This window comes from Micromesistius poutassou, assembly GCF_964030765.1.
Source record: "Micromesistius poutassou genome assembly, chromosome: 13".
NCBI lineage: Eukaryota > Metazoa > Chordata > Actinopteri > Gadiformes > Gadidae > Micromesistius > Micromesistius poutassou.
This window is the reverse complement of record NC_140283.1, coordinates 14,216,608-14,243,306: the sequence shown is the minus strand read 5'-3', so window position 1 is coordinate 14,243,306 and position 26,699 is coordinate 14,216,608. Positions and strand designations below refer to the sequence as shown.

At 51.0% G+C, this 26,699-nt stretch overlaps 1 protein-coding gene across 1 annotated transcript in view; it reads right to left on the bottom strand.

The window, feature by feature from the left end:
• LOC311357242 (filamin-C-like) overlaps positions 1-23,831 on the bottom strand; it is a gene marked incomplete at its 3' end in the record, with an annotated part of 26,358 nt that extends 2,527 nt beyond the window's left edge. The window contains exons 1-36 of the mRNA XM_084477153.1: positions 23,046-23,831; positions 19,236-19,484; positions 17,417-17,514; positions 16,076-16,226; positions 15,771-15,889; positions 15,548-15,625; positions 15,289-15,451; positions 14,864-15,064; positions 14,523-14,642; positions 13,535-13,672; positions 12,939-13,065; positions 12,641-12,777; positions 12,337-12,530; positions 12,097-12,210; positions 11,597-11,740; positions 10,913-11,036; positions 10,496-10,656; positions 10,268-10,358; positions 9,931-10,100; positions 9,659-9,776; positions 9,036-9,298; positions 8,258-8,855; positions 7,718-7,891; positions 6,595-6,757; positions 5,963-6,291; positions 5,296-5,419; positions 4,659-4,815; positions 4,074-4,263; positions 3,714-3,737; positions 3,169-3,410; positions 2,328-2,427; positions 1,722-1,862; positions 1,288-1,416; positions 933-1,106; positions 613-777; positions 6-168 (exon numbers count right to left, since the gene is read on the bottom strand). Of these exons, the coding sequence (XP_084333279.1) occupies positions 6-168; positions 613-777; positions 933-1,106; positions 1,288-1,416; positions 1,722-1,862; positions 2,328-2,427; positions 3,169-3,410; positions 3,714-3,737; positions 4,074-4,263; positions 4,659-4,815; positions 5,296-5,419; positions 5,963-6,291; positions 6,595-6,757; positions 7,718-7,891; positions 8,258-8,855; positions 9,036-9,298; positions 9,659-9,776; positions 9,931-10,100; positions 10,268-10,358; positions 10,496-10,656; positions 10,913-11,036; positions 11,597-11,740; positions 12,097-12,210; positions 12,337-12,530; positions 12,641-12,777; positions 12,939-13,065; positions 13,535-13,672; positions 14,523-14,642; positions 14,864-15,064; positions 15,289-15,451; positions 15,548-15,625; positions 15,771-15,889; positions 16,076-16,226; positions 17,417-17,514; positions 19,236-19,484; positions 23,046-23,412 (6,200 nt within the window). The 5' untranslated portion in view covers positions 23,413-23,831. The remainder of the gene's footprint in view (positions 1-5; positions 169-612; positions 778-932; positions 1,107-1,287; positions 1,417-1,721; positions 1,863-2,327; positions 2,428-3,168; positions 3,411-3,713; positions 3,738-4,073; positions 4,264-4,658; positions 4,816-5,295; positions 5,420-5,962; positions 6,292-6,594; positions 6,758-7,717; positions 7,892-8,257; positions 8,856-9,035; positions 9,299-9,658; positions 9,777-9,930; positions 10,101-10,267; positions 10,359-10,495; positions 10,657-10,912; positions 11,037-11,596; positions 11,741-12,096; positions 12,211-12,336; positions 12,531-12,640; positions 12,778-12,938; positions 13,066-13,534; positions 13,673-14,522; positions 14,643-14,863; positions 15,065-15,288; positions 15,452-15,547; positions 15,626-15,770; positions 15,890-16,075; positions 16,227-17,416; positions 17,515-19,235; positions 19,485-23,045) is intronic.
• Between the last annotated feature and the right edge of the window lie 2,868 nt (positions 23,832-26,699).

Here is a 26,699-nt window from a genome sequence, read left to right as displayed (position 1 = left end):
CGAAGGTGTGCGCCTCCGTCAGGCCCTTGCCGAAGGCCTTGACGCGGCTGGCCTCGCCGATCTCCGACTGGCCCACCATGATCTTGAAGGGGCTGTTGGCCACGTGGGCGCCGTTCTTCCTCACGCTCACCTCGTGCTCGCCCACCTCCTTCGGCGTGAAGGAGATGCCTGGGGAGGAGGATGGAGGAGAGGGTGGAGAACAACGGTCGGTCGGTGAAACCACTTGATCGACTCCCCCCGGGGGGAACCCCCCCCCCCCCCCCCCCCCTCGGTCGCCACGAATAACAGGCAGGAGTGGAAGGATGTAGATTCAAATAAAGAATACAAACACAGCCAGAGTTTACAAGATAACAATAAAAGAAGAAAAGGCGAAAGGGCCGAGGGTGGTGAATCGGGGCTAGATGGTCTTAAATCCCTTTAAGACTGTGACTTTGACCAAGGACTATATAAATATACACGGCTTCCCTGTGTTGAAGGAAAAAAAAAAGCAATGGCAGTTTTACAAGCAGTCAGAGAACCAAGCGAGACTATGTAGTGTTTTATTCCAGACTTAAGGCTCGGCTGCGCTGAGCTGATCCGGATCAGCGCTGAGACGCCGTTGTGCGCGCTCACCGATGTGTCGGTTGGGAAGCCTCTTCAACAGGCAGGGCTCCTCATTGCCGGAAGGCGCTCTGATGCTGGCGTTCAGAACGCTCAGATCCGTCTCGGCGATCTTCAGAGAGACGTCGGCCGCCGTGCCCACGTTTAACTGAGACGTCCTGGTGATGGCGTCATCCCCTGCACACAGGGGGGGGGAAAAAAAACACTCACACTGGTGAGTGTGTGAAACTCAACCCCCGAATAACATCAAACCTCCCCCCCCCCGCGCGCAAGTGCCACTCGTGCGTTGTACATTTTAACGCAGTGACAGTCACAGTGGAGCAGCGCCTCACCAGCTATCTTGGCGGTGAAGGGGCTGCCGGGGATGTGTTTGTTGTCGAACTTGACGATGACGCTGTAGTCCCCGGGCACGGTGGGCAGGTAGGACACGGTGCAGGTGCCGTCCTTGTTGTCCTTGCACGTGATCTCCGCCTTCGACGGGCCCTCCACCGCCAGCGAGAGACCCCCTGCAGAGGGACCCACATACACGCCGTTTAGCTGATTGCAGTTTCGATGATGACGTTGTGGAATCTATGCTGAATGTCTTCCAAGGGTAGGAGTGGATGGTGTGTGTGTGTGTGTGTGTGTGTGTGACTGTGTGTGTGTGTGTGTGTGTGACTGTGTGTGTGCGTGTGTGTGTGTGTGCACCTTCTCCTGCGTTCTTGGTCACCACAGTGAAGGTGGACGCCCTGTTGACCATGCCGTAGCTCAGGCCTGGCCCGTACGCGGTCACGATGCCGCTGTTGGTGGCGTCCACGTAGAACTGCATGGGGCTTCCTGCAGAGCAGAGGCCGGGGAACATCGGTGAGTCCATTCATTATTTATAACAGGTATAAATAATACAGGTATCGCGTATCTGCTATAACTCCATATGTTGGGTTTCAAATCCTTCTCCTTCCAAAATAAAGTTTAGAATAAGTAGAAAATAGATCATTATTCCTTCCTGTGTATATACACTATTTGCGCTTCATACTTTATTGTGTGTTTCTGATTATGTTCTTTATCCATTTTTTGGGGAAGAGCGTATCGGCATAAATAATAAACCATGTTGAGGTTCTGTCCGGGCGATGCGTTGCGCTCACCTGGGATGTGGTTTCCTTCGTACTTGATGTCCATCTCGTGGAGGCCTCTCTCAGCGGGCTGGAACTTGACAGTGATGGTGCCGTCCTTATTATCCGTGATGTGTGGACGGGCGGTTTTGCCTGAGGGCATGCGCACCTCACCTGGACACACAACACAGCAGCACGGTTCAATGTGGCGCACTGACTACGTTTCTTTTGGTGTTATTCTCCAGAATCCCCAATGTTTATCAAAGTGCAGGGCTGAGGGCTGGCTGCTATAATATTGTGTCTCTATTCACGTGCGTATGTGTGTGTATGTGTGTGTGTGTCTGTGTGTCCATGTGTGTGCACTTGCGTGTGAGTCTGGCTTGCGTGTCTGTTTATGTGCATGTGTGTGTGTGTGTGTGTGTGTGTATGTGTGTGTCTGTCTGTATGTCTGTATGTGTGTGTGTGTGTGTGTGTGTGTGTGTGTGTGTGTGTGTGTGTGTGTGTCTGTATGTGTGTGTGTGTGTGTGTGTGTGTGTGTCTGTATGTCTGAACGTGTGTGTGTGTGCGTGTGTGTGTATGTCTGTATGTGTGTGTCTGTATGTGTGTGTGTGTGTGTGAGGGCGTGTGCGGGGGTCAGACCTGTGATCTCTCCCTGCTGGGGAGTGAAGGGCACCACCAGGTTGAGGGGGCGGAAGAGAGGGTCCACGCTGTCACGGGGAGCCACCGGCTCGTTGGAAGCCTGGCAATTTTCAACAACAACATAAACTAATTCAATTCCCTCCCAGCGCAGCACCACACGGCACACAGGGAACGTCTGGACGGCCGTGACGGAGCCAAGCTATTGGACTTCTGTTTAGAGATTACTAGGAGGCGTGCTGCTACTTGGTCTGTCTGTGGGTGGTCGACACAGTGGTGATGCTTTTATCTAATTCCCTTTATCTAAGAACAAGGCGGTTTGATGTGTGTGTTTATGAATGTATGTATTGGGGGGGGGGGGGATCTCTCGGCACCTCACGATTTGATTCCGATTCAGAGGTCAACGATTTGATTCTAAAGCGATTATCGATGCAACAATGTACATTTCCATGCGTGATTTTCATATAAACATCTGAGTTTGCCACCTCGAGTTTGTTAATCATTTCCTACTTTTGTGATGATCATTAAAGACAATCAACAGATGAATTACCTTATCTAATATTTGATATTAGATAAAGTCGGTTCTCTGTGAAGAGAACCCGCAGGCAGAAAGGAGAGTTTTCTGTAGCGCTCTGCAGCAGGCGAACAGAATGTTGCAGCTGTCTGTCTGACTGTCTCTCTGTGCCTCAGTCTGTGTGTCTGTCTGTGTCTGTCTCTCTGTCTGTGCCTCAGTCTGTGTGTCTGTCTGTGTCTGTCTCTCTGTCTGTGTCTGTCTGTATTCAAACGTCCGCCCTCGGGGGGCCCATTGTCGGATGTGAACGACCGGCGCTCTGCTCCTACTCACCACCACGTGGAAGGGGCTCTTGGGGATGTTCTGGCCGCCGAAGCGGATGGTGATGACGTACTTCCCCGGCTCGGGCGCGGTGTAGTAGATGTCGAAGGTGCCGTCGTGGTTCTCCACCACGTCCATGTCCAGCTCCGCCCCCTCCGGCGTCAGCACCTTGCAGGTCACCTTGCCCTTGCCGGCCGCCTTGGCGTCCACCGTGATCACCGTGTCCTCCGAGGTCTGGAGCCTCTGCAGACCCGCTGAGCAGCGGGGAGGACGCAAAGGGAGGAGAGGGAGGGAGGAGAGGGAGGGAGGAGAGGGAGGGAGGAAGGGAAGGACACAAGGGAGGAGGGGAAGAAGAGGAGGAAGGAGGGGAGGAGAGGAAGGGAGGAAGTAAGGACGCAAGGGAGGAGAGGAAGGAGAGGAGGAAAATAAAGGGGGAATGAAGGAAAAAAGGCGTTGAGTTGATTTGAATGGATCTGTTTTTCTGCATTGCTGTGATCTTTTTTTCCACTTGTTTGTTTACTGAGAGCAGAATCAGAATGAAGCATTCTGTTACTTACAAACGCAATGGCCTCCAATAGACACTGCAAAACAAAGAACACAGTGATCAGTACGAGCAAATAATATGAACAGGCTGCTTATTTATTTATTCCTCTTTCAACCTTCTGCAATAATTCATTCTGTTTATGGTTTGAATCTTTAATGGTTTTTAATTTCTCTGTTGTTCTTCATCCAAACATTTCATATTGCACTGAACCTCGCACTTTTTGCTTTTACGTTTGTGTCTTTGTGATTAATTGTCTACAATGTACTTATTGCTGTTCATACAGGCCTCACTCGGACCAGAGATCGATCTGTCTCAACGGGATTTTGCCTTTTGTCAAGAAAGTTAAAACCAAACTCCACTGCTCCGCTCTCACCTGTGAGCAGACACTTGCTGGCGTCGCCGGTGGGCAGGGACTTGATGCGGTAGGGCGAGTACGGGATCTCGTCTCCTCCATACTTGATGGTGATGGTGTAGTTCCCGGTGGAGTCCGGTACGTATGACACCGTGTAGGTGCCGTCTCTGTTGTCCTGGATGGTGGCCTTCTTAGGCTTGCCTTCTGGGTCCTGAGGCCATGCGACAGTTCACAGAGAAAGTATGACTTGCCAGTAGGGAATACGTAACATCATATTAAGTTTTTCATTGTTTAAATCAATTATAGGATGTGATTTTTTTTGTAACATTATTGAAATCACTACGGGTCAGCATTGACTACAGAGATGTCCGGGTAATTAGTGCGATGAGCTAGTTGAAATGTTACACATTGCGACTTTAATGAGTCACTTTCAATGTGGAATCTTTACTTCCAACGTTGTTGTTTTTACGTTGTAAAAATAAAAAAAAACACAGATTGCACATTTGTTTCCAAGCCATTGTTATTTCCGATAAACCAAAACGAAAAAGTATAAACGTGTTCCAAAAGTACGAGGTGTGCTTGTTTGTACGGCGGGTCTCCACCCACCAGAATCTGCACGGTGAGCAGTCCTTCTCCGGCATCGCGCGCGTCGATGGTGAACTCCACGGGGATGCTGGCTGACACCCCTTTGGTGTCCAGCCCCGGGCCGCTGGCCCGCACCTTGCTGGCATCGTGGCCTGGCATTGACTTCACCTTGAAGGGACTGGTGGCGCAAAGAAGAGGAAATCAGCTCAAATAGCCTGCTGCTATTTCCTGACTATGCCGCTATTTCGGCACTTTTGCACTTTATTATTATTTCACCTTTATTTGAACCACAATAACTCCCTCATAACACTGTGTATATTCTATTCTGTATTCACTGTCTGTCTACATATGTTGTGTGTATTTGTTGTTGTATTTTTGCACTTTGCATGTCATAATGTTATTATGTCATGTCATATGTTAAATGATGTCATGTTATATGGTAAATATATCAACAGCACATTGGAGTATGGGGAAACACAATTTTGGTCCTCTGTGTAACTTGTTGCACGGTTGGTCTGACAATAAAGTTCACTTTGACTTTGACTTTGACTTGCGCTGTACAAGAAGAGATCCTTCATGTTTATGCCTGGGCTAAGTGTAGCGGGTCTGTGACTGTGATCTATGCGCCTTAAGCTTCTATGGGACCTGTATATCATACCTGTGTGGGACTTCCTGATCGGCGTATTTGACCGCCACGGTGTACGGCCCGTCCTGGCCCGGCGTGTAATGGACCGTGTGAGTTCCGTCGCCGTTGTTCTTGACGCCCACTGGCTCAGCGGAACCTGTTGAACAGTACAGAGAGCGCAGAGGTAAACCCAACACCATCTCCCCGAATTCTCAAAGCAGAGCACTTTCTAGCTGCTGTAGGTGAGTCTGAAGAGCTATTATTGGGAGTGTAACTCCCAATAATATGCCACCGCAATACGTGAGTCAGCAAAGTGAAAGTGGCTGCTAGACTATCCGTTTAGAGTTGCCTGTGCCCTGGCTCATCCCTGTGAGCCTGTTCAGATTGCACCCCGCTGCCAGGCTCCTCTCAGGGCACAGCTTCACTGTGATTGGATCAGGGGAATCTAATCTCGCCTGTCAATCTCGGGCAAGCGGAGCGATTTCTGTTTGTTCAGTTTTAGAATTGTTATCTGCTCCTTTCTGCTCTCTCTCTGGTCCCAGCTCTCATATCCTAGCTACAGCCCCCCATAAACGCTGCCCCACTGAAGCCTTATCTCCCATAGGGAGACGTAGAGGAGTAGTTGTAGTTGTAGCCCAACCCCCCCACCCCCATCCCCCCCCCCCCTCCCCCCCAAAAGCAAACACGTCTTGCTGCTGACCTGTCGGCCCGTAGAGCTTGACATCGAGCGGCGCCTGGCCGGCCTTGGTGCAGTCCACCGTGAAGTTCTGGGGCACGTGGGCCCTCACCCCGCTGCCCAGGCCGGGCCCCGAGCACTTGACCTTGGTGGGGTCCACGGGGTCCCGCACCGGCACCCGGAAGGGGCTGCCGGGGATGGGGTGGCCGCCGTAGGTGATGTTGACGTCGTAGTCGCCGGCGGTGAAGGGGACGTACTCCACGCTGCAGCTGCCGTCCTTGTTGTCCTTGCAGGACATCTTGGACTCGGAGGCCCCCTCCACGGTCAGGCCCAGACCGCCGGTACCGGCCCCCCTGCGAGGGGGAAAGCCCACCGCGACGTCAGCGTAAAAAGGAAGCTCATCGTCACGGTGACAACTGTGTTTGTGTGGAACCTGTGTAGCTCCGGTTGTTTTAGAACGCTACGCCGCGCAACAACGTATACATGGAACAGTTAGAACGAGGTCAATGACACTGCCTGAGAATGTAATTAGAAGCATTCGTAAAGAAGTATCTGTATCTGTATGAGCTTCACCACAACACAAATCCCCTATCGTGAAAGACTAGCATGCAACTGGATATTCATTCCACACTTTGACGCTGGATCCGGATCAGCACCTGGTCTCCACGGTGAAGCAGTTGGCCTTGTTAGTGATGCCTCCCTCCAGACCGGGTCCGTAGGCCCGTACCCGGGTGGGGTCGCAGCCCTCCACCACAGACACCCTGAAGGGGCTCTTGGGCACGGCCACGTCATCGTACAGCACCTCGATGAGATGCATACCTGGGCAAACACAAGACATGTCACACACGAGCGCACAAACACACACATACGAAGCCACGCCAGGCCACACAGACAAAATCAGCCCTGATCTCTGGCTTGTCAACAACTCAGTCGGAGGACCTGACTTCAGTGTGCCTAGTGCTTTAGAGGCTCAGAGGAAGCATAGGCGTCGAGAAAGTTGCTAAGAGGGAAGAGTAAACATCTGTTTATTTATTGATGATTCTGCCCTCAGCACGCCAAATGGCTGGCGGGTACAAGGGATTACATCTGTTTTTCCGTCCGCTATTCTGTGGCGGTGTTCGTCTTCTGACAGGCCTCTCCTTAGGCTTTGCGTGCCAGAATGCCAGCTTCAGAGGTGTGATATCAGAGTGAGTATGGTGGCAGAAAAGTGCTCACTGATCTCACTGCTTTGTGTTATAACCCCCTATTAATATCGCCCTATCGTGTCTGCCCTCGCTATACTGGTGTGTGCGTGTGCGTGTGTGTGTGTGTGTGTGTGTGTGTGTGTGTGTGCAAGCGCTCACATCTCACATACCTGACTTGTTAAGAGGTTCTGTTCCAGAAGGGTCCCTATTTATAAAACAGGGACCTGACTCTTTCTCTCTGTCTATCTCTCCCTCTTTATCGCTCTATCTCTCTCCCTGTATGTGCCTCTCTGTCTCTTTCTCTCTGTGCCCTCATTGCTCTACTGCATCATTCTGTATTTATACCCCACGAACATCCCCACCCCTCCACCCCTCCTCATGCCCATAATGGCACCCCAGGACAAACACCTGTTGTCGGTGTCTGTCATTAAGCCGTCTCCCGATCTGCCAACAACATAATAAACGGTGTGGAATAAAATGCTATTTCAATCTTCCCTCCCTCATTTGAATACGGTTAAATCCCTGCTTGCCCTTGATTCATTCCGCCGCCGCGGGCTACCCCCCTTAGCGCCGCTTTGCCTTGCCGGTTCCTCACCGTCCTCGAAGGCCGTGTACTCCACGCGGTAGGTGCCGTCCCCCTTGTCGGTGACGAAGGTCTCCGTGCTGCCGCCCGACGGGTTGATGACGCGGACCTTGATGCGGCCGCCGCCCGTCTTGCTGACGGCGCGCGTGTCCACGATGAAGTGGGTGGTGACCTCCCGCAGCACGCCTGAGAGACGACGACGGGGGGGGTGGGGTGTGGGGGGGGAGCAACGCGTTTGGTCGTTAACGAACACCGCGGTGATCAACATGAACATGAAAGTGGTTATTGACATAACCCTGGTTATGATCGTTACCGCTGGTGATCAGCGTCACCGCAGGTATTAACGTGGCCCCGGGGGGGGTCATTAACATGAAAGAGGTTATTGACATAACCGCCGCTGTTGAAATAACCGCGCTTATCAACGTTACCGCGGTAACGGAACCGGCGCCATTACATACAGTGGCTAGGGCCAGCTGAGGGGCCAGCTGAGGGGCCAGCTGAGGGGCCAGCTGAGGGGCCAGCTGAGGGGCCAGCCGATCCAGCAGCGCTTACCTCTGGGCTCCACCCCGGGGCCGTAGACCTTCACGCCGCTGGTGTCCACGGCGGGCTCCACCTGGATCACCTTGGGGCACTGGGGGATGACGCCGCCGCCGTACTTGACGGTGATGGTGTGGGCGCCGTGGAAGCCCGGCGTGTAGCTGACGCAGAAGGTCCCCTCCGCCGTCTTCTGGATGCGCACCTCCGCCTTGGCGCCCGTCTCCGACACGATCTCGATGGTGAGCTCCGCCTCCCCGGCGCGGCTGCAGTCCACGGTGAAGGAGGCCTGCTCCCCGGCCCGGGCCCTCTCCAGGCCGGGCCCGTGGGCCGTCACCTTGCTGGGGTCGGAGGCGGGACGCACCGACGCCTTGAAGGGCGAGCCGGGGATGTGCTGCTCGGCGAACAGGATGTTGATGTCGTACTCGCCCACCACGGGCGGCAGGTAGGTCACGGCGCACGTGCCGTCCCCGTTGTCCCGGCACTCCAGCTTGGCCTCGCAGGGCCCCTCCACCGCCAGGCCCAGGCCCCCGGCGCCGGCCCCCGTGGTGTCGATGGTGAAGAAGGCCGGTTTGCCCACCATGCCGCCCTTCAGACCCGGGCCATAGGCTCGTACCTGCGACGCAAAGACGGAAGGGTTTGTCTGGGATGGGATTGGTTTCGACGGTGTTGCTAAAGACAGCACCGGCAATCGTGAGGAGTAGAAGACACAGGAGTGTGGACAGGAGTGGACAGGGACAGTAGGACTTGCCACGGTTTCACAGGCCACATGTTCTTGGGTCTCTACTCGACCTACCTTGGAAGGATCCCCAGGCATCACCCCCTCCACCCCGAAGGGGCTTCCTGCCACCGGGTTCCCATCGTAGGAGACGTCCACCTTGTACTGCCCCTCCTCAGGGGGGATGTACTTGACGCTGTGAGCGCCGCCGGCCTTGTCCGACTCCGTCTTGCACGGGATGGGTCGGCCCGAGGGCGAGGTCATCTTCACGCCCACGTTCCCCTGGCCCCCGGCTCCCTGGGTGTTGACGGTGAACTCCTGGTCCTTGCCAACCTCCACTTCTACGGGGGGCCAAACAAACAGTTCAGCCGTTTAGAGACCTGCTGTTCAGCGCAGGCTTTTGAGATCCCCTTTAGAGACTGTAGTTGTGGTGAAGTGCGTTAAAAATAGACGACTACTCGATGTGAACTTGTGAACACCATCACAGCTTTCAGGAAAGTCTGTAGAGCATTGCAGTATTTGGATTATGCAACATGTCCAACCAGGTACATGCCCACGTGAGTTCCCTTTGCTTGTGTTTTAAATGCTGTTCTGGTTTTCCCATGAATTTTTTTCAATTTAGTTTGACGCCTCAATTAAAAGAATATATACATAAATACAGTATTCCAGGCCAGGGAACAGCGACATGTGACTAAACTCACTCGTATCAAGTCCTTCAACTTTGATCTTGCTGAGGTCCAGGGGCGGAGCCACGGAGATGTGAAAGGGGCTCTTGGGGATAGGATCCCCTCCGTGGGTCACTGAAATCGCCATGTTGCCCTGGAAACACACACACACACACACACACACACACACACACACACACACAAGAGAAAGAACGACAGAGTTGAGCGCCGGAACGTCATCCCCCCACCCCCCCCCCCCACCCCCACCCCCCCGCCCCCCTTAAAATCCCTTTCAGAGAGGCATCCACCTGCTGCAGGGCCGTGTACTTGACGGTGTAGGAGTAGTCGTGGTTGTCGATGATCTCAAAGTCCCGAACCGCCTCGCCGGCGCCGGCGACGGCAAAGTGCACCTCTGGCCTGGCCTTCCCCGCTCCCTTGGTGTAGATGGTGAAGTGTGTCGGCGCTCCCACCTCCACTCCTGCAGCGGGTGTGCATAATCACATTGTCAGCCTCGCTAAAGGTCATAGTGAAATGTTAAATGTGAGTGCTTTCTCTCCGGCACACTTCCCCTGGTTATGCGTCATGATATTTCGGGGGGGGGCGGGGGGGCGGTGGGGGAAAGAAGCAAAGAAGCGTGCGCCTCACCTGTCTTGTTAAGGCCGGGCCCCTCCGCTCGCACCTTGCCCGCGTCGTGGGAAGGGTCGACCTTGACTTTGAATGGACTAACGGGGATTTCCTGAAGTGAGGAAATCCACAGAAGCGGTGGGGGAGAGGGGAGGGGTGGTTAGGAACATGGCAAAAGAATAAGGCTCACTCAGCACAATTGCTCTGGACGTGTATTTTTGACGGGAGGAGTGTTTTTTTTTTTTGTACCTGGTCAGCAAACAGCACCATTATGGTATAGCGGCCGGCACCGGGTGGAGTGTACTTGACAGTGAAGGTGTCATTGTCGTTCTTGATTATGTCAAAGTCGATGTCCGCCTCAGCAGGGCCGACCACTCCCGGGGCACACTTGATCCCAATGCTGATATCCCCTAGTATTAAACAGGCCACAAAGAGAACCGTTACTCACATTAAGGGTTCCACCTTAACGGCAAGAATATACAGAGGAGCTTTCCCCTTCCCAGACCGAACCGCAAAATCATGATTCAAAACATGACTCCCCCCAGCCTCCTGCGTGTGCACGGCGCGTCGTGGCGAACGTGCATTCATTAATACAACATTAGGGAGAGAGAGGAAGCGCGCGGTTGATGTTTTGCACGGCCGTCGGCCGTCCCGCGGGGGCCGTACCTTGGCCGGCGTCGCTGCAGTCCACGGTGAAGTAGGTCGGCTCGTTGGCCTTCAGGCCGCTCTTCTCCACGCCCGGCCCGTACACCTTGACCTTGTCCGGGTGGCAGCCCTCTCCCACCAGGACCTGATGGGTTGCAACGGGCCGTCAGAACACAGGCAGTCCCACCGGAGCAGAACGCGCTCCCTCCGTCAGGAGGAGCTCGGCGGGCATTATCATATTTTATGCATTATTATAATTAATTATGTGGGAAAGTAGTTTTAATTTTGAGTCTGACATTAAGGCGTGCGTGGGGATGCCTGAGTGTGAGGCATTAAAGTCTGAGTGGGTGTGCGATTGTGTGTGCGTGTGTGTGTGTGTGTGTGTGTGTGTGTGTGTGTATCCGCAAATGTGTGTGTCTGTTTATATAAATGAAATCTATTTTCAATTGAATGTGTTTGATTGCATCCCTGTCATTCATTAATGTGTGTGATTGCGTGTGTGTGCATAATGTGTGAATCCGTGTGTGTGTGTGTGTGTGAGAGAGAGTGTGTGTGTGTGTGTGTGTGTGTGTGTGTGTGTGTGTGTGTGTGTGTGTGTGTGTGTGTGTGTGTGTGTGTGTGTGTGTGTGTGTGTGTGTGTGTGTGTGTGTGTGTGTGTGTGTGTGTGTGTGTGTGTCAGGAACCCCTTTGTAAACGTCCTCTCACCCTGAAGGGGCTGTTGGGCACGTTGACATCGCCCCAGCTGATGATGATGGTGTGTTTTATGGGCTTGCTCGGCGTGTACACACACAGGAAGGTCCCGTCCCCCTTCTCATTGATCTGGATGTCGATAGTGCAGCCCTGCGCGTCCTGCCGTCGATAGAGAGCACATGTCACCATTACACCTGTCATCATCACGTTCTTAATTAGACCCTCCCCCATGACAGCCCCCTAACGAGATGCTTAGCCCCTGCATGCTCCTAAATGTCATGTATTCACTAGATTATATCATCTGCGTTCCTCCTCAAGAGCTCTTCCTTGCTGATTAAAGGAGTATTTTCTTTCCCCTTTGGGGGCTTTGGTCGGGGGGGGGGGGGGGGGGGGGGTGGCGGTGTCTTAAATATCTGTCCTGTTAAGCACTTAGAGACTGTAATGGTGATTAAGGGCTATACAAGTAAAATGTGAATTGAATTGAACCGAGCAAAGTGTGCGGTGCGTCTCGCTACCTGCGCGTAGATCCGGAGGTGGCCCTTTCCTGCCATGCGCGTGTCGATGGTGAACTCGGTCGGTTTGTTCACCACGACGCCGGTCGGCCGGAGACCCGGGCCGAAGGCCTTCACCTGCGGGAGCACAACCACAACACGTCACGGTTCTGTGGGTATGTTTGTTTTTTTCCGTGTGGATGGTCGGAGCCGTGTGTTGGCGTGTGTGTGTGTGTGATCGTTGTGGGGAGGGGCGGGGCTTACCTTCTCAGGGAAGACGTCGTTGGCGGCGGGGAGGATGTGCGCCATGAAGGGGCTGTCCTTGATGTCCTCGTCGTCGCAGATGACGTGCACGGCGTAGTCGCCGGCCTCCGTGGGCCAGTAGCGCACGTCGCAGGAGCCGTCGCCCCGGTCGTCGCATTCGATCTTGGCCTGAGACGGGCCCTCGATGGAGAAGCCTGTGAGAGGGGGAAAACCAGAAAAAAAAACATTCAGGCTCCTCCGGACTCCTCTCTCGACTTTTTTTGCGTTTGAGGCGCCGTCGTGGAGGAGGACGTGGGAGACTCACCGAGAGTTCCCACCTCCGTGCCGATGGCCTCCACCACAAAGTCCGCCGATTTGCCCACCATGCCCGTCTTCAGGCCCGGCCCCCATGCCCGGACCTTCTGGAAGCCGGCCTCCAGGCCCACCTCCACCACAAACGGACTGCAGTTGGAAAAAGAAATAAACAAACACCACCTCTAGTTGAGTTCTCCGAACTCCTCAATGTGGCATGTGCAGAAAGTGCTGCAAGGCCTTTGCTGATGAACGTGCCGGTTGCTATGTTGAAGTGGCGTGCTGGTATGCGGCATTGGCAGCGGTCTTACCTGCGTGGGATAGGCTGGCCCCCCCAGGCGATGGTGACGGTGTATTTACCCGGCTTCAGGGGGACATAATCGCATTCATACACACCGTCTCCAACTTCCCGCACGTTCACTTTCTCCTCAGTGTCTCCTATAGACACAGAGAAATTCCAGCATCAAATGGATGCCTGCAGAATGCTGAAGTATCTAGCCGTGCTGGGGGTTGTGCGTGTGTGTGTGTGTGTGTCTGTGTGTGTGTGTGTGTGTGTATCCGTATTCTGTTTTATCACAAGGACGCCCCTGCATCTGGATTCCAGCAGAGAAGACGGTGAAGTGAGGGAGAATGAGAGAGAGAGAGAAAGAGCGAGAGAGAGAGAGAGAGAGAAGGAGAGAGAGAGAGAGTGGGTATTGAGAAAAATAAGAGAGAAAGCGAGCGAGGGAGAGAGAGGGATAGAGAGCGAGCGAGAGAGAGAGAGATAGAGAGACAGAGAGCCTGCAAGAGAGAGGGATAGAGAGCGTGCGAGAGAGAGAGAGAGAGAGAGAGAGAGAGAGAGAGAGAGAGAGAGAGAGATATAGAGAGAGAGAGACAGACGTAAGGAGCGTGCGACTGCATCCCTCACCCGGTCCTTTGACTGAGACCTGCAGCTCCCCAGTGCCTGCTCCCTTGGTGAAGACGCGGAAGTCGGCCACCTCCTTCACTCGGACCCCTTTAGGCTGAAGGCCTCGACCGGTGGCTCTGCAGATGCTGGGATTCAGCGCTGCGGGCGGATGGAGGGAACAAGTGGAATACACAAACATCAGTGAACCCGAGAAGTACCAACTAATGGCAGGCCACCAGAGCCAGCGGTGGTTGTTAGTCGCGCAGACTTAGCTTTTGTCTGTTATGTAGGGTTCAATGGTTGCCGCCGAGCCAAGGGTAACTGTCTAGCCATAGGAGTGGGGCAGGACAGACTTGCGATATAACAGCGATAGCAAACACCAAACTATGTGCAGCCGCTTCACATTTTTGCAAGACGCTTGAGGTAAAGGTACAATTAAATGAAAAGTTTTTTTTTTTCATTTTATGTAAGCGTCCCTCAAGCCATTCAATGGTTGGGAGATGTAACCAATTTGAGGAAGACAGATATTGAGCCGGCATTTCAGTTCAGGGCTGTGCAAAGTGTATGCCGGCACTCAAGGATATGTTTACTGCATACACTGAATAATGCAGACTCGGATGCGAAAAAACCTTTGTGCCGCAAAGAACAACAGCAGCGCGTATGGGAGGATGGCAGGCGTTGGGAGATGTCATATAAATATATAACATCCAGGGCATGTCTCGCAGAACTGACTATAATGTAAACAAATGCAACATTGCACAAACAACTCGTCACTTAAGCATGGCCTAACCAAGGTCCCACTGAATCCCGGGGATGCTGTAGCCTACAGTACAATGCAACTGAGCAGGCCAAGGAAGCAGAGCATCAGGGTCACGTGACTCATCAGACACGGCACTAGCTGCACGGCGCTAGCGTAGGAGCTAGGGGGGGGGGGGGTGGGGGGAGACATGACGAGCTGGTCTAAGCACCCGGGGGCCCGCAGGCCCCCACCGTAGCAGACCGTACTAACTTGGTCGACCCGCTTTGGGGGCTAGAGGCCCCTTGCCGCCCTTTGCGCCCGGCGGAGGCGTGCGCCCTGACTGAGGGATTATTTTCACGGGCACTCCGGTGGGCGGAGCGACGGACGGAGCTAGAAAAACCACAAAACAACAACATAGGAGAGAGGGTTATGCACCGGCCGTGCCGCCCCAGAGGGGGGGCGGGGGGGGGGGGGTGGGGGGGTGGTGACGACCAGGGGACTGAGGCAGATCGACCGACCCACCACCACATCCTGCTGACTACGGCGCTCTGTCCTGGGCTGACGGTGATGCCGTCTGTCAGCGGCAAAACAGCGACGGGGCAGCGGCTCACCTTCTGCGATGTTCACGGTGAACGGGCTCTTGGGGATCTCCTGGCCGGCGAACAGCACGTGGACGACGTGCGGGCCCTGCAACACGGGCCGGTAGGTGCAGCGGAAGACGCTGTCGCCCTTGTTCTCCAGGACGAGCTCCACCGTGTCTTGCTTGCCCTGGGGGTCGATGAGGACCACGCTCACGTCCCCGTTGCCGGCACCTGGGCACAGAGGAGGAGGAGGAACAGGGGCGAAATGTCAACAAGGGTGTGGCTCCTGACCCACTCAATGGTGGAGGGATTCTATCAGATTGTCTTTCTGTTTGGTTTGGGTTGTATATTGGTTGCACCCTTTTCAAGAGAGGCCTGGCCAAGTAGGGCAACTTGCACTGGTGTCAGTTCCCACTGCGTGTTTGAGGTGGCTGTTTTTTTTAAGAGATCCTCACCAGCGGTGTAGATGTCAAAGTAGGTCGGTTTGTTGGCCACATTGCCCGTGGCGTCCAGCCCGGGCCCTCTCGCGTGGACCTTGCTGGCATCGCCCATGGCCTTCGTCACGTTCACTGTGTACGGGCTCTTGTCAATGTCCTGGCCCGCAAACAGAACTTTCACCTGTAAGGGGGAGAGGTCACACAAAAAGGGACCTTAATATTTGCCGTTCATTGGAGTCGATTCGAATACACCTGCGTGTGAGTGCTCTCTTCCTACCCTGTGGACCCCCTCCACCTTGGGTATGTAGGTGACGGTGTAGGTGCCGTTCTTGTTCTTGACGGGCTTCACCTTCGCCTAGATAACGGGGGGGGGTGACATTCAGACATTCAAAACATCCACAAGCCACCTATATATAGCCACCCTGTCTATTTATTTGGGGCTCTGAGCAGCAGCAGCTGCTCCAGTGGCCACGATGCCTGAATCTGTGCCATGTAATCACCTCCTCCTTGTAGCCCTCGGGATCCTCCACGTACACCAGGACCTCCCCACTTCCTGCTTCCTGTGTGTCCACGGTGAACACAGCTGGCTGCAGCACTGTGTTGCCATGAGGCTCAATACCTAGAATATGAAGCAGCAGAAGCCACGTTAAGAAGAGGTGCAGAGAGAGCGTCCAGGGAACACCGCATTGAGCAAAACAAACCTTGGCTGATATATATTGAGAAGCTATTGAGAAATAATGTGTGCGGCTTTAAAGCAAGGTTCCTCCACTGTCCCAGCGTGATTAGTGGGCGCCCAGACACCCACCGGGTCCGAAGGCCTTGGCCTTGTCTGGGAACAGTTGCTTGGACTTCAGGGGGGCTCCAGGCTTCAGCTTAGCCTTGGGGAACTGGGAGAGGTAGGTCATGACTGAGAGCTCATCCACATTCGGGTCCACGATCTCCTCCGGAGCGATCACCTTCACACGGAGAGAGAAGGAATAGGTTGTTATACTGTATACTCAACTTTTGTGTCCCGTGTGGTGCATGCATATATATTTAAACTGCTTGCATCCCAAAACGTCTTTAATACACTAGTTTGCAGTGGCCGGGTGGTGCCATTTCATGTCAGTATAATGCGCACACAATATAAATGTAAAGTGCTTAAGGGAGGCGTGCTTCTCCGTTTAAAAATAATAGACAGGGATATGAATTTCAATGTTTAAATATTTATACATTCATATAAACAATCCTGAAGATCTCCACTTGTGAATTACAAAAAAGCCTTTTTTAAAGAAAGGTGTAGTGCTGCCCTCAAGATAAACCCATACCACATGGACTGCAACATCCAGCCTCCAAGCATACATTCTGTAACACGTGGACTGAAGTTTCACTTTTTACTTATACTATACACTTCACTTTCCCTTCACGCCCAGGTCCCTTGAGCAATGGGATTAGCGAGGAGAGGGGAGGACTTCTTTCATTTGATTCCTCCATGCCTGACTCCTTTCTATCTTTCTCCTTGCTCCTGTTTTCTCCCTCCTCCTGTCTGTCACACAGTGGTGTAAAGCCTCCTCTCTCCTGGTTATATTTATCACCAGGACAGCAGGGTGGAGGGCTGGTGCCCTCAATAAGCCTGCCAAGGGGATTTAGCCCCAGCCGAACCTCTCACCCTCACATCTCCTTTACAGCCCCCAGCCACAATCCAGGCCCCCTGGTCCACTGAGCCATAAAAATATGTTCCAGACTAATCTCACCAATGTCATACCTCACAAAGGATAGCTATACTGCCCCTCGTTGTCTTGGACCAAAAAAGATAAATTAGATACCACAGCGCTGCAGCTCACTCCATTTGATAACCTTAAGCGTGAAGCACGTATTGAAATATTTATGAGAAAGATGATGAATATTTTGTGATTCCGAGGTTGGATATTTTAGGAACGCATTGGATGCCTACCAATCCTATGTTCATGCCTGTCTTGTTGTAGGTGTTTTCGCTGCTACACCTTTGGACGGTTTGGACTTGGGAGGAACATACTTGCACATAATTATTTCAGGTCCATGCTTCCAACGCCGCCGGTCACCAACCGGCGTACATTAAAAAGGTCAACAACAAGACAAGGTCTTTGGTCAAAGCAGGTCGCGTCGGCCCCATGACGGCGTGTCCTACCTGCGGCACGCCCAGCCAGTCATCGGCCTGCTGCATGGCCTCCCTGGCGTTCTCCATGGGCTGGTTAGGGTCCCAGTCGGCCCAGTCAGGACACAGACCTGCCGGGAACAAGAAAGAACACGGAACTCTCGTTCAATACACACGGCCAATACAAAATGCTGCCAGGACGCTATAGGAAGGAATTTAACACAGCCTAATGAAAGCAGCGGCAGAGCATTATCTGCTATCGGACCAATATGGTCACTGACTGCTGCCAGCAACACCTCGACAGCCGCACATTTCATTACCTGTATCCAACCCAGCGTTAGGTCTCTCTCCGTTCTGTTTGTTTGTTTGTTTGAAATGAATAACAGCGGACGGGACTGGGAGGCGAGACATCCAGCACGGCTAAAGCTCGAACGCTCTGGGGATAATGCCTAAATTGGATTAGCATTAGTGATTCGGCCTGAGTTGTTTACTCGAGAGAGCCAAGAACATGATAGGACACTGTTGTGTGATTAATGCGTGATTGATAGCATTGTTAAAGAGAAGAAAAAGAAAGTTGTCAGGGGTTTTATAAACGGAGCGGACTATACCACATTAATCTTGGTAAATATGCCAGCAGCAGTGGTCAGGGTAGGACTGGCCCGCACATGCGATCAATCACCGGCCGAATCAATGGTATTGGCTGTTTGCTGGAAAGAATCTGGTCTCTATAGCGCACTTACACTGCAAAAAGCATGTACTCTGGGCATTTAATGTTATGTTTATTATCAGTTCCTCCCTGATTCGGATGTCGCGAATTAATGTCTGAACGATTCTGGTTTCCCGACAACAAAGAGGACACAGGCTCTCTGTCGTTGTTACATTAGTCGTGTAGCAGCTGAGGTAGTGACCTTAAGACTAAACATGGCCTTTTATGGCGAGTGCAGCTGAGCCAGGCTCCTGTTGAGAGCACTGTTGGCTCCTGAAAACAAATAGTTTATGTTTCACACAGCCCTGTCCTTAGCTGCCGTCTCTCTCCGCCTTCATCTCTGAGGAGCAGCTAAGCGCTAGCGGAGGCTTCGCCATACTTTGGGATGAGGGAGGAACGCCGCTCATACTGGCATCCTCTTAAGACGCAGATGTCAAAACATGACGCCTTCATCTGAAGGGGCGCTACACTTTTCGGAGGCAGAGCCGAGCATCTCCCCCTCCCCCCCCCCCCCCCTCCCCGTCTCCAAGCTGGCCTCGCCTCCATCACCACCAGCACCGATACAGCAGAAGGGAAGGAATGGTGTCCAAATTTGGGGGTGTTGCGGCGTGGCGAGACTATAAACATTAAAGGCGGGACCCCGGGGGCCCCTGAGCCCAGAGGCGGAGACCAGTGAGAGCATCAGTCATTGTGGAACAGCTGACATTGTGGGATGTCCCGGGGCTTATGTCAGCAGATGCCCGCCTGATACTACCTGCTGCTGTCTAGGGTCTCAGGGGGGTGGTGGGGGGGGGGGGTGTGGGGTGAGGGATTACGCTGGCTGAAACCCGAATCTGGATATGTGTGTCTTTGTGTGTGTGTCTGTGTGTGTGTCTGTATGTCTGTGTGTCTATGTGTTTGTGCTCGCCAAAAGACATACATCAGTCATTAAGGTTATGAGAGGGAGAGACCCTCTCAAGACCCCCCCTTTCAACGTTGTGGTAACAGGCTGGCATAGCAACCAAGGAAAAACCCTTGTACACAACAATCCCAGTCTGACAAGCGCAAATTCCACAAGTCAGCATATGTGGTGACTCACTCACTCACTCACTCGCTCGCCCACTGGCTAAAGTACATGCTAGCGCCAATGCTAACGGTGATCCTTACCGGGAGCGCAGTTGTCCACCAGGGCGCCCAGGGCCTTGCCGTCCCTCCAGTCGCGGTGGAAGTTGTTGATGGGCATCTGGGGCACCTTGTTCTGGATCCAGCCCAGCAGACGCTGCTTGGGGGTCAGCTTCTTGGCGTCCTCGTCCTCCTCGTCCTCCCACATGGGCATGGAGATGGAGTAGTGGAGGATGAGCGTCCAGATCATGCCGAGGATCAGCTTCAGGTTGCCGTCCACGATGGCTTTACTGTCTACAGCGGCACCGGGAGCAAAGAGGAGGGGAGAGGACTCTGAGTCAACGGCGATAGAAAGGAACCGCTAGCCTCGGGCCAGACATTGATTGATGTGTTTGTCGATACGCCCTCACAGGAGGGTTCTCAGGATCTATGTCTGCTTTACACTAATTGGAGTAAGAAAATGTGGAATAAACCATAATACGCCAATATGGAGTATGGGGTGCGATTACAGCGTGGAGCGTTCAATTATTTTGTCCTTTGTCTCGGCCCGATCTGATTTGTTTCTGCATCGCTCAGATTCAGGCAAACTACTGTGTTAGAGTAAATAAACAATCATGACTGATTGACTGCTGAGATGACAACCATACCGCCATCGCTCCCCTCCACCTGTCCCCTCTCTCTCTCTCGCTCTCTCTCTCTCTCTCTCTCTCACACTCTCTCCCTGAGACAGGCCCCTGGCTGAGCAGCCATGACACCCTGTCATCCAGGCACAGTGGCTGGCCGTGGAGAGGGTGACAGCTGGAGATGTGTGGAAATGGAGCACATCTAGCCATAAAACAACACTTGAATTTCAATTACCTGCCGCCTGTCCAATGACAGGCGGGCGCCACCAAGCAGACATTGATTCGTGTTTTTTTTGGGGGGCACTGCGTGTTCTCAGATGACTGCGTGGAGAGCTGTAGCGTTGCATGATGTATGCACCCCCGGCCCATGATTAATTCACTGTGATTAAAACACTTCATATCATCTTACGAGTGTGTGTGATCCACGGAGCTCGTGTGCAGTACAGAGAGACAGAGAGAGAGAGATTGTGTGAAATAATGATAGGGAGAGAGAGAAAGAGAGAGAGAGAGAGAGAGGGGGAGAGAGAAAGTGATAGAAAGGGAGAGACAGATTGAGAGAGAGAGGGAGAGGGAGAGAGGGAGAGAGAGAGAGAGAGAGAGAGAGAGAGAGGGAGAGAGAGAGAGAGAGAGAGCGAGAGAGAGAGAGAGGGGGATAGAGAGAGAGAGGGATGTTTTATGGAGGCTGTGTTTCTCTGTGTCAGCAGCAGTATGCTGTGTCAGTGTGTGACAGGGCCCGGCAGGTGTCCCCGGTGTGACAGTGGTGTGGATTCACCAGTCTGCCTCTCAGGGGGCGGCTGTTGGGTCAAGCGGACCTCTCATAAATAGGCCCTGGGCACCAAAAAAAATTGTTGTGCGGCTAATTTTAGATTTGTTAATTGGCTGTAATGAAAGGATGGACTCAATGTACTGGTATCGGATATCGCCACATTTCTAATATAGAGTATCTGTATGTATCGTAAAATCAAAAAAGCAAGATATTTATCAAGCATATTCAATTATTATTGTATGTATTATGATTATATATATTGTATTGTAATTGCCACACTACCAGTCAAAAAACAGCCAATGGATAGGATCAGTTAATAAGTAACACCTCCTATACATATATACAATCTATACATATTATTTCAGTCAGAATCTGCCTCAACAATGACAGAAATGTAACTCTGTCCCAGCTGCTGCTGTGGAGAAATGATCTCAGAGTGATCCCCCGAGTGTGTTCCCTACTTCAGTGAGACTGCAACAGCAGAAGAGTAACAGCAGGTACACACTCTCCAACTAAATGTTAACACACTCAACCCCCCCACTCCCTCTTCCACTTCAGGCTATGAGTGTGACCTTTAACCTCTGTAAGCTGCCTCACTAAGAAGAAAAATAAACGGGGACATTTTGAAAACTCTGCCTGCACTCACTGCCGGCTTCAAGTCTGAGCACACACACAACTACAAAAACAAGTAAACACAAACACAAACACACACACACACAGTGACCTTTACGACCTCACTCTCTGCCCCCCCCCCCCCCCCCCCCCTCCCGCCGCCACCATCTCCAGCCCTTCCGCCCCCACCCACCACCACCATCACCACCATCACCACCACCTCCCCTCTGCACTCAAAGCCTCGGCTATACCGGGAATTTCACCCAAGGGTGGTAGGGTCATCAGTCACCGAAATAGAAACTTACTCTGTCGAAAATTTTAATAACCTTCCGAGCACATGAAATATAAGGCCCAGGTTTTCCATTAGCAGTCATAATTCTTCCATCTACAATATTGACCCATTAGTTACATCATAATGCTGTTAGGATCGCTTGCATTCTGTGTGCTGTTTCTCAGCTCTGCTAACAGAAGAAGGAACAACGTGTATCGGGAAGCCACATGTATTGGCAAAAACACCGCAACCACCACACCTGATGCAGCTCACACTGCAAAACTTTACATTCGAGATCAATAGAAATGCAGCAGGGAAACGCCTGAGAGAAATCCATCTCTCAGATACTAAATCTGAATCTAGGGTCACAGTTCTGTTAGAAACAAACAGCTATCCTTAAAAGCCAGCGCCCACCACGGGACAAACAACGAATGGGTGAATACTGAAGAACATTCAGAGCTTAAGACTCCCTCTGTATACTGTACAAACTGCAGCTGAAGCCTACATTATGTAAGGATCGGCCATGCTCCTATGGGTAACAGTTTTAGAACCGGCTGCACACACATACAATGGAGGTGGAATGAACGTAGAATGCACTGAATGCAGTATGGTGGTCCGTTCTGCATGCATTGTGTGTGCGGAGGGGTGACATGGTACCGGTACCAGCCCTGATCCGTCTCTGAAGTGCTGCTGGCTGTCTGGGAGAGTGCACGCTCCCAGACAGGGGTGTGCACGCTCCTTGGCTCCTGGCCTGACACCAGTGACCTTCAGTCACTTGATTAAGAGGTGTGGAAATGGGCATCTATGTGTGTGTGTGTGTGTGTGTGTGTGTGTGTGTGTGTGTGTGTGTTAGTATGCAGGTTTTTGTGCATGCACTTTGTGTGTGTGTGTGTGTGTGTGTGTGTGGTCGTGTACTATCTCTGTGTTATCTATGTGTGCACGTGCTATATATGTGTGTGTGTGTGTGTGTGTGTGTGTGTGTGTGTGTGTGTGTGTGTGTGTGTGTGTGTGTGTGTGTGTGTGTGTGCGTGTGCGCCTTCTTTTTTGGTAAACAGGCGTGCAAGATTGTGTCTCTTCTCATTAGCACAGTCCCACTGAATTCCCACCCCGCAGTTTGTCACGGCAGCACAGACAGGGTAAACTAATGTGTGGTTAGTGTGGACGGAGCGGGCTCCCCCTGCTCTGACACAGGTCAGCGATCTCGGTCTCTCACCTCTGCACTAGGACCTTTCAATGAGCTGTTGACCCCGGTGCACTGCACTTTACCAAGCCGATGGGAAATATAATGACGACGAGAATGATGATGGAGGGTTGCGATTATGCAGCGTACAAGGTTAGGCACTCTAATTGTTTAGCAATAACCTTGGCATTCGGGTTGTATAAGCCTTTTTTGATAGTTATACCAGAATCATTAAGTTATGATTGATTATTGATTATTATTATTATTATTATTAATAATAACAAAAATGAACCGTAGGCCTATTTTTGTTATGTATGAAAAGTATGAATATTTTAATGAACTTTAAAGCCAATCAGTCTCACACGTGCTTTGTTACCACACACAGCTTAGTTTCACTACTTACCGATTGATACCAATTTGATATGTTCCCTGTCGAGGAACTCAAGTGCCACTGAAACATTTTCCAGTTTCATCTGTCGAAAGTTAGGTCTGATGTGATGCTTTCTGTACATTTTCTTCTGACTCAGGACCTCTAGGAGGGAAATTAGTTTCAAGCCATCGCCAAAGTCCCGCTGCAGGTCGTTGATGTTCTTGCTGACGCACTTGAGGTGCTCGTTGCACCACCTGGTGAAAGTGTTCTGCTGGATCTTCTTCCACGGCGCGTCTTCCGCGAGGTCCTTCTCTGTGGCCGGCATCTCGTCGTCCTCTTCGTCCTCAAACTCCTGGCTGTACTGCGGAGGCAGTTGGTCGTCGTAGTTATTGCTCATCATGATGGCGTTTTCGGTGTCCACTTTTATACCGGAATGAATGGGACCTATGTGTGAAATGATGCGCTCCGCCGCGCGACAGGAAAACTTTGACAGGCACACGAGAAAAACGCGCTCCCAGGGAAAAGTTCAAAACTTGGCGGAGTTTAAAAAGCAGGCGAGAAACTTTCCGCGTGTAGGCTACTTGCGAAGAAACTTCTTCTGTCAAATCGGTGATGGATTAAATTATCCGATTTACAATCTGCAGGGCAGCTGTTGTTCCGTTTTTTTTTTAATTGCCAGTCTCTTGACAAATGTAGTCGCTGGTTCCTAATACATGCCCGAGAGAAGAATGTCGCTTTTTGAAAAAAGAATATAGAAAAGAGATTCGGGTCAGGTGAATGATCTTCAACTGTTTCCAATGGTCAATAGCGCAGAGTGTGAACTCCTTTAAAACTTGAATGGCAAGAAGGGGCACTGCAAGGGTTTTTATAAAGGCCCCCCAACGCCGTCACACTTATCATATTACAATGCCATTACTACGATCATAGACTATTCTCATATCCATTAGCGTACCGATCAGGCTCTGCATTGGTCCAACTTTAAGATGGGGGGCGTCGATTGGTCAGAAACTTTCAGCGCAACAGTTGTGACAGTGTGTGTTATTTTTAGGCGCGCTTATTTCGGTGGCGGGGGTTGGGGGCATGACTTCTTGTTGTAGATGTGTCATGCCACCGTTTACGGGATTGGCGATCAAGTAGTTGAGGAAAGACAAGCCGATGACTTGAGTGAAGTGGTACAATCAGCCTGCGTCGCAACTATGGACACATTTTTGGGGTATTGAACTTCAAACTATATGCAGTATGAGGCCCTATGGCTATGGGGTAACATGACCAGATAATGGTAAAGTTTGCTAGAGCAGCATGAGTAGGTCGTGTAGGCCTTGGACAGTAGAACATCTCGAAATATGAGGTCATTATTGTAAAGATAGGACTTCATGCTTTTCTGTTATCTGCCACCTCTGGGCGAAAAGGGCTCGCGTTTTCCATGTTGTTGACAAGATGCAAAAGAAGGTCACAGCTGTGTTTTAGTCTCATGCCTACTGGGGGATATGTCAGCTAGGTCTTCGGTATGTGACATCCAGATGTTAACATTGAGCACTGACATTCTGCACAACACCAACAACAATGGCACATATGAATGGAGCCTTCCTATGGCATAGTTCTAGGCCGAGAGGCATGTGTTATATCACATTTGCATTTAGGGCTTTTATCCAAAGCGGCTTACAACAAGTACATTTGTCAGAAGAAAGAGAAACCACATCGCTGTCGGTACAGAAAATATGTTCATAGAAACAAGTGCCAAGCACTTACAATTGCTAGGTTAACCCCATTCCCTGTATACAACAGGATACAACAAGACGCTTCACAATGATAAGTACTATTTTTAAATGCCAGGACGTACAACGTACGATAAGTGCTTACATTAAGCGCCGTACAATATATAAATAAAATAATATTGAATTGACACAAATTAAACGTCCTGCCAATTAACAAGATGTGTCTTTGAATTGATTATAATAAAGTAGGGTAGAGAGTGCAGTGTTGGAAGGTTCCAGTTGATTCCGAACGTCTGCCATGACTTCACTTCTCAGTCACTTGGGATATAAGTGTCTCCTAGATGACTAGTACAATACGAAACATATGTTCAAATGTCTTATTCAACAACCAAATACTTAGTTGATATAATTAAGGTCTGACCTGTAGAGAATAATATGCTAATTAACTATTTCAGCCACATAAAGACAATTTTCTTTGGTTATAGGGGGTTTGACTCACAGCCTTAAGGTTCTGAGTTGAAACCCCAAAAATCACGACCTGCTGTATGCATCCTCGAGCAAACCTACAACTTGCTAATTTATTATATATATATTTAAAAAAACAGGAGAGCTCAACGCAATTACAATACAGTAGGTCAAAACGCTATGTAAACACAAAATCACAGTGTGTGTGTGTGTGTGTGTGTGTGTGTGTGTGTGTGTGTGTGTGTGTGTGTGTGTGTGTGTGTGTGTGTGTGTGTGTGTGTGTGTGTGTGTGTGTGTGTGTGTGTGTGTGTGTGTGTGTGAGGATGTTGTCATGGCAGCCCGGTGTTGTGACTCAGCAGCGAATGTCAAGGCTCTGACGACGGAGCAGACGGCACGAGTAATACGGACCGTTCCTCAGCGCGCGCCCCAAGGTAAGAATAGCGGTTACGCACCGCGGGGAGCATGCGTAGCATTCCCCCGGCCAGACGGGACAGGGCTAGGGTTTCCTCCGTTGATCCTCGCACTGAGGAAGAACATATCGAATGTTCCAGGTTTTTATTTTGAGTAGGTCCTCCTCACAAGAAGTATGCCACAAGGGAATTATGTTGTGAATAAAATCAATCACCTTTTTAAATGATAGTCGTAGTAGTAGTAGCAGTAGTAGTAATTGTAGTAGTAGTAGTAGTAGTAGTAGTAGTAGTAGTAGGACTAGTAGTAGTGAGTTGAACACAGCTGCAAGCAACAATCTTCAAATATGTATTATCAAATATAACTTATTCATGCTTATTACTATAAGTTTAATTCACTTTTAAATATGAACACAGATCCTTAAAGGATCTGTGTAACACCAGTAATAACATGCATTTTTTTTTTCCCATTTTCTCTATAAAATACTTTTGTATTCATAAATAATCGAACATGACCTAAATGTAATATCAAATTCTCAGAAATAGTCAATGTTTTGTTATTATAATTATTCTATTACTGCTACTGAGTGAATCTAACTCTAAATTCCAGGATCTAAACCAAATCATTGGTATTCATGAACATTAGCCTTTTCAGCAGCAGAAGAGACATTCACATCTCTGACTGGAGCAATCCAATTGAAACGAGTTTAACATTGCATTAAATTGTCTATGGCCTATCATTGGGAACAGTCCAGTAGGCACCACGAATGCCACGCCGACAAATAATCCATTTCCAAACAATTAGCTACAAATAAGTGAACTATGAGTCCTGCTGTGAGGGTGGTAATGAGGTCATTCCGAGGTTTCCCATCAGCGAGGGTGAGTCCCTCTAGCGCCTGTTCTCAGAGTTTACGACACGTCCTGGTTCGGGTCGTAAATGAAAGGAGTAACATGAAGCCAAGAGTGACAGACACGTCATCACTCAACTATGGCTGCTAGGGGTTTCATGAATGGGAGTTCCTTTAACCCTTCGCCCCCACCTGGTTTTGTAAGGCCTGGTGAGGTCACCGCTCATAAACAGAAAGAAGCCAGACATCATG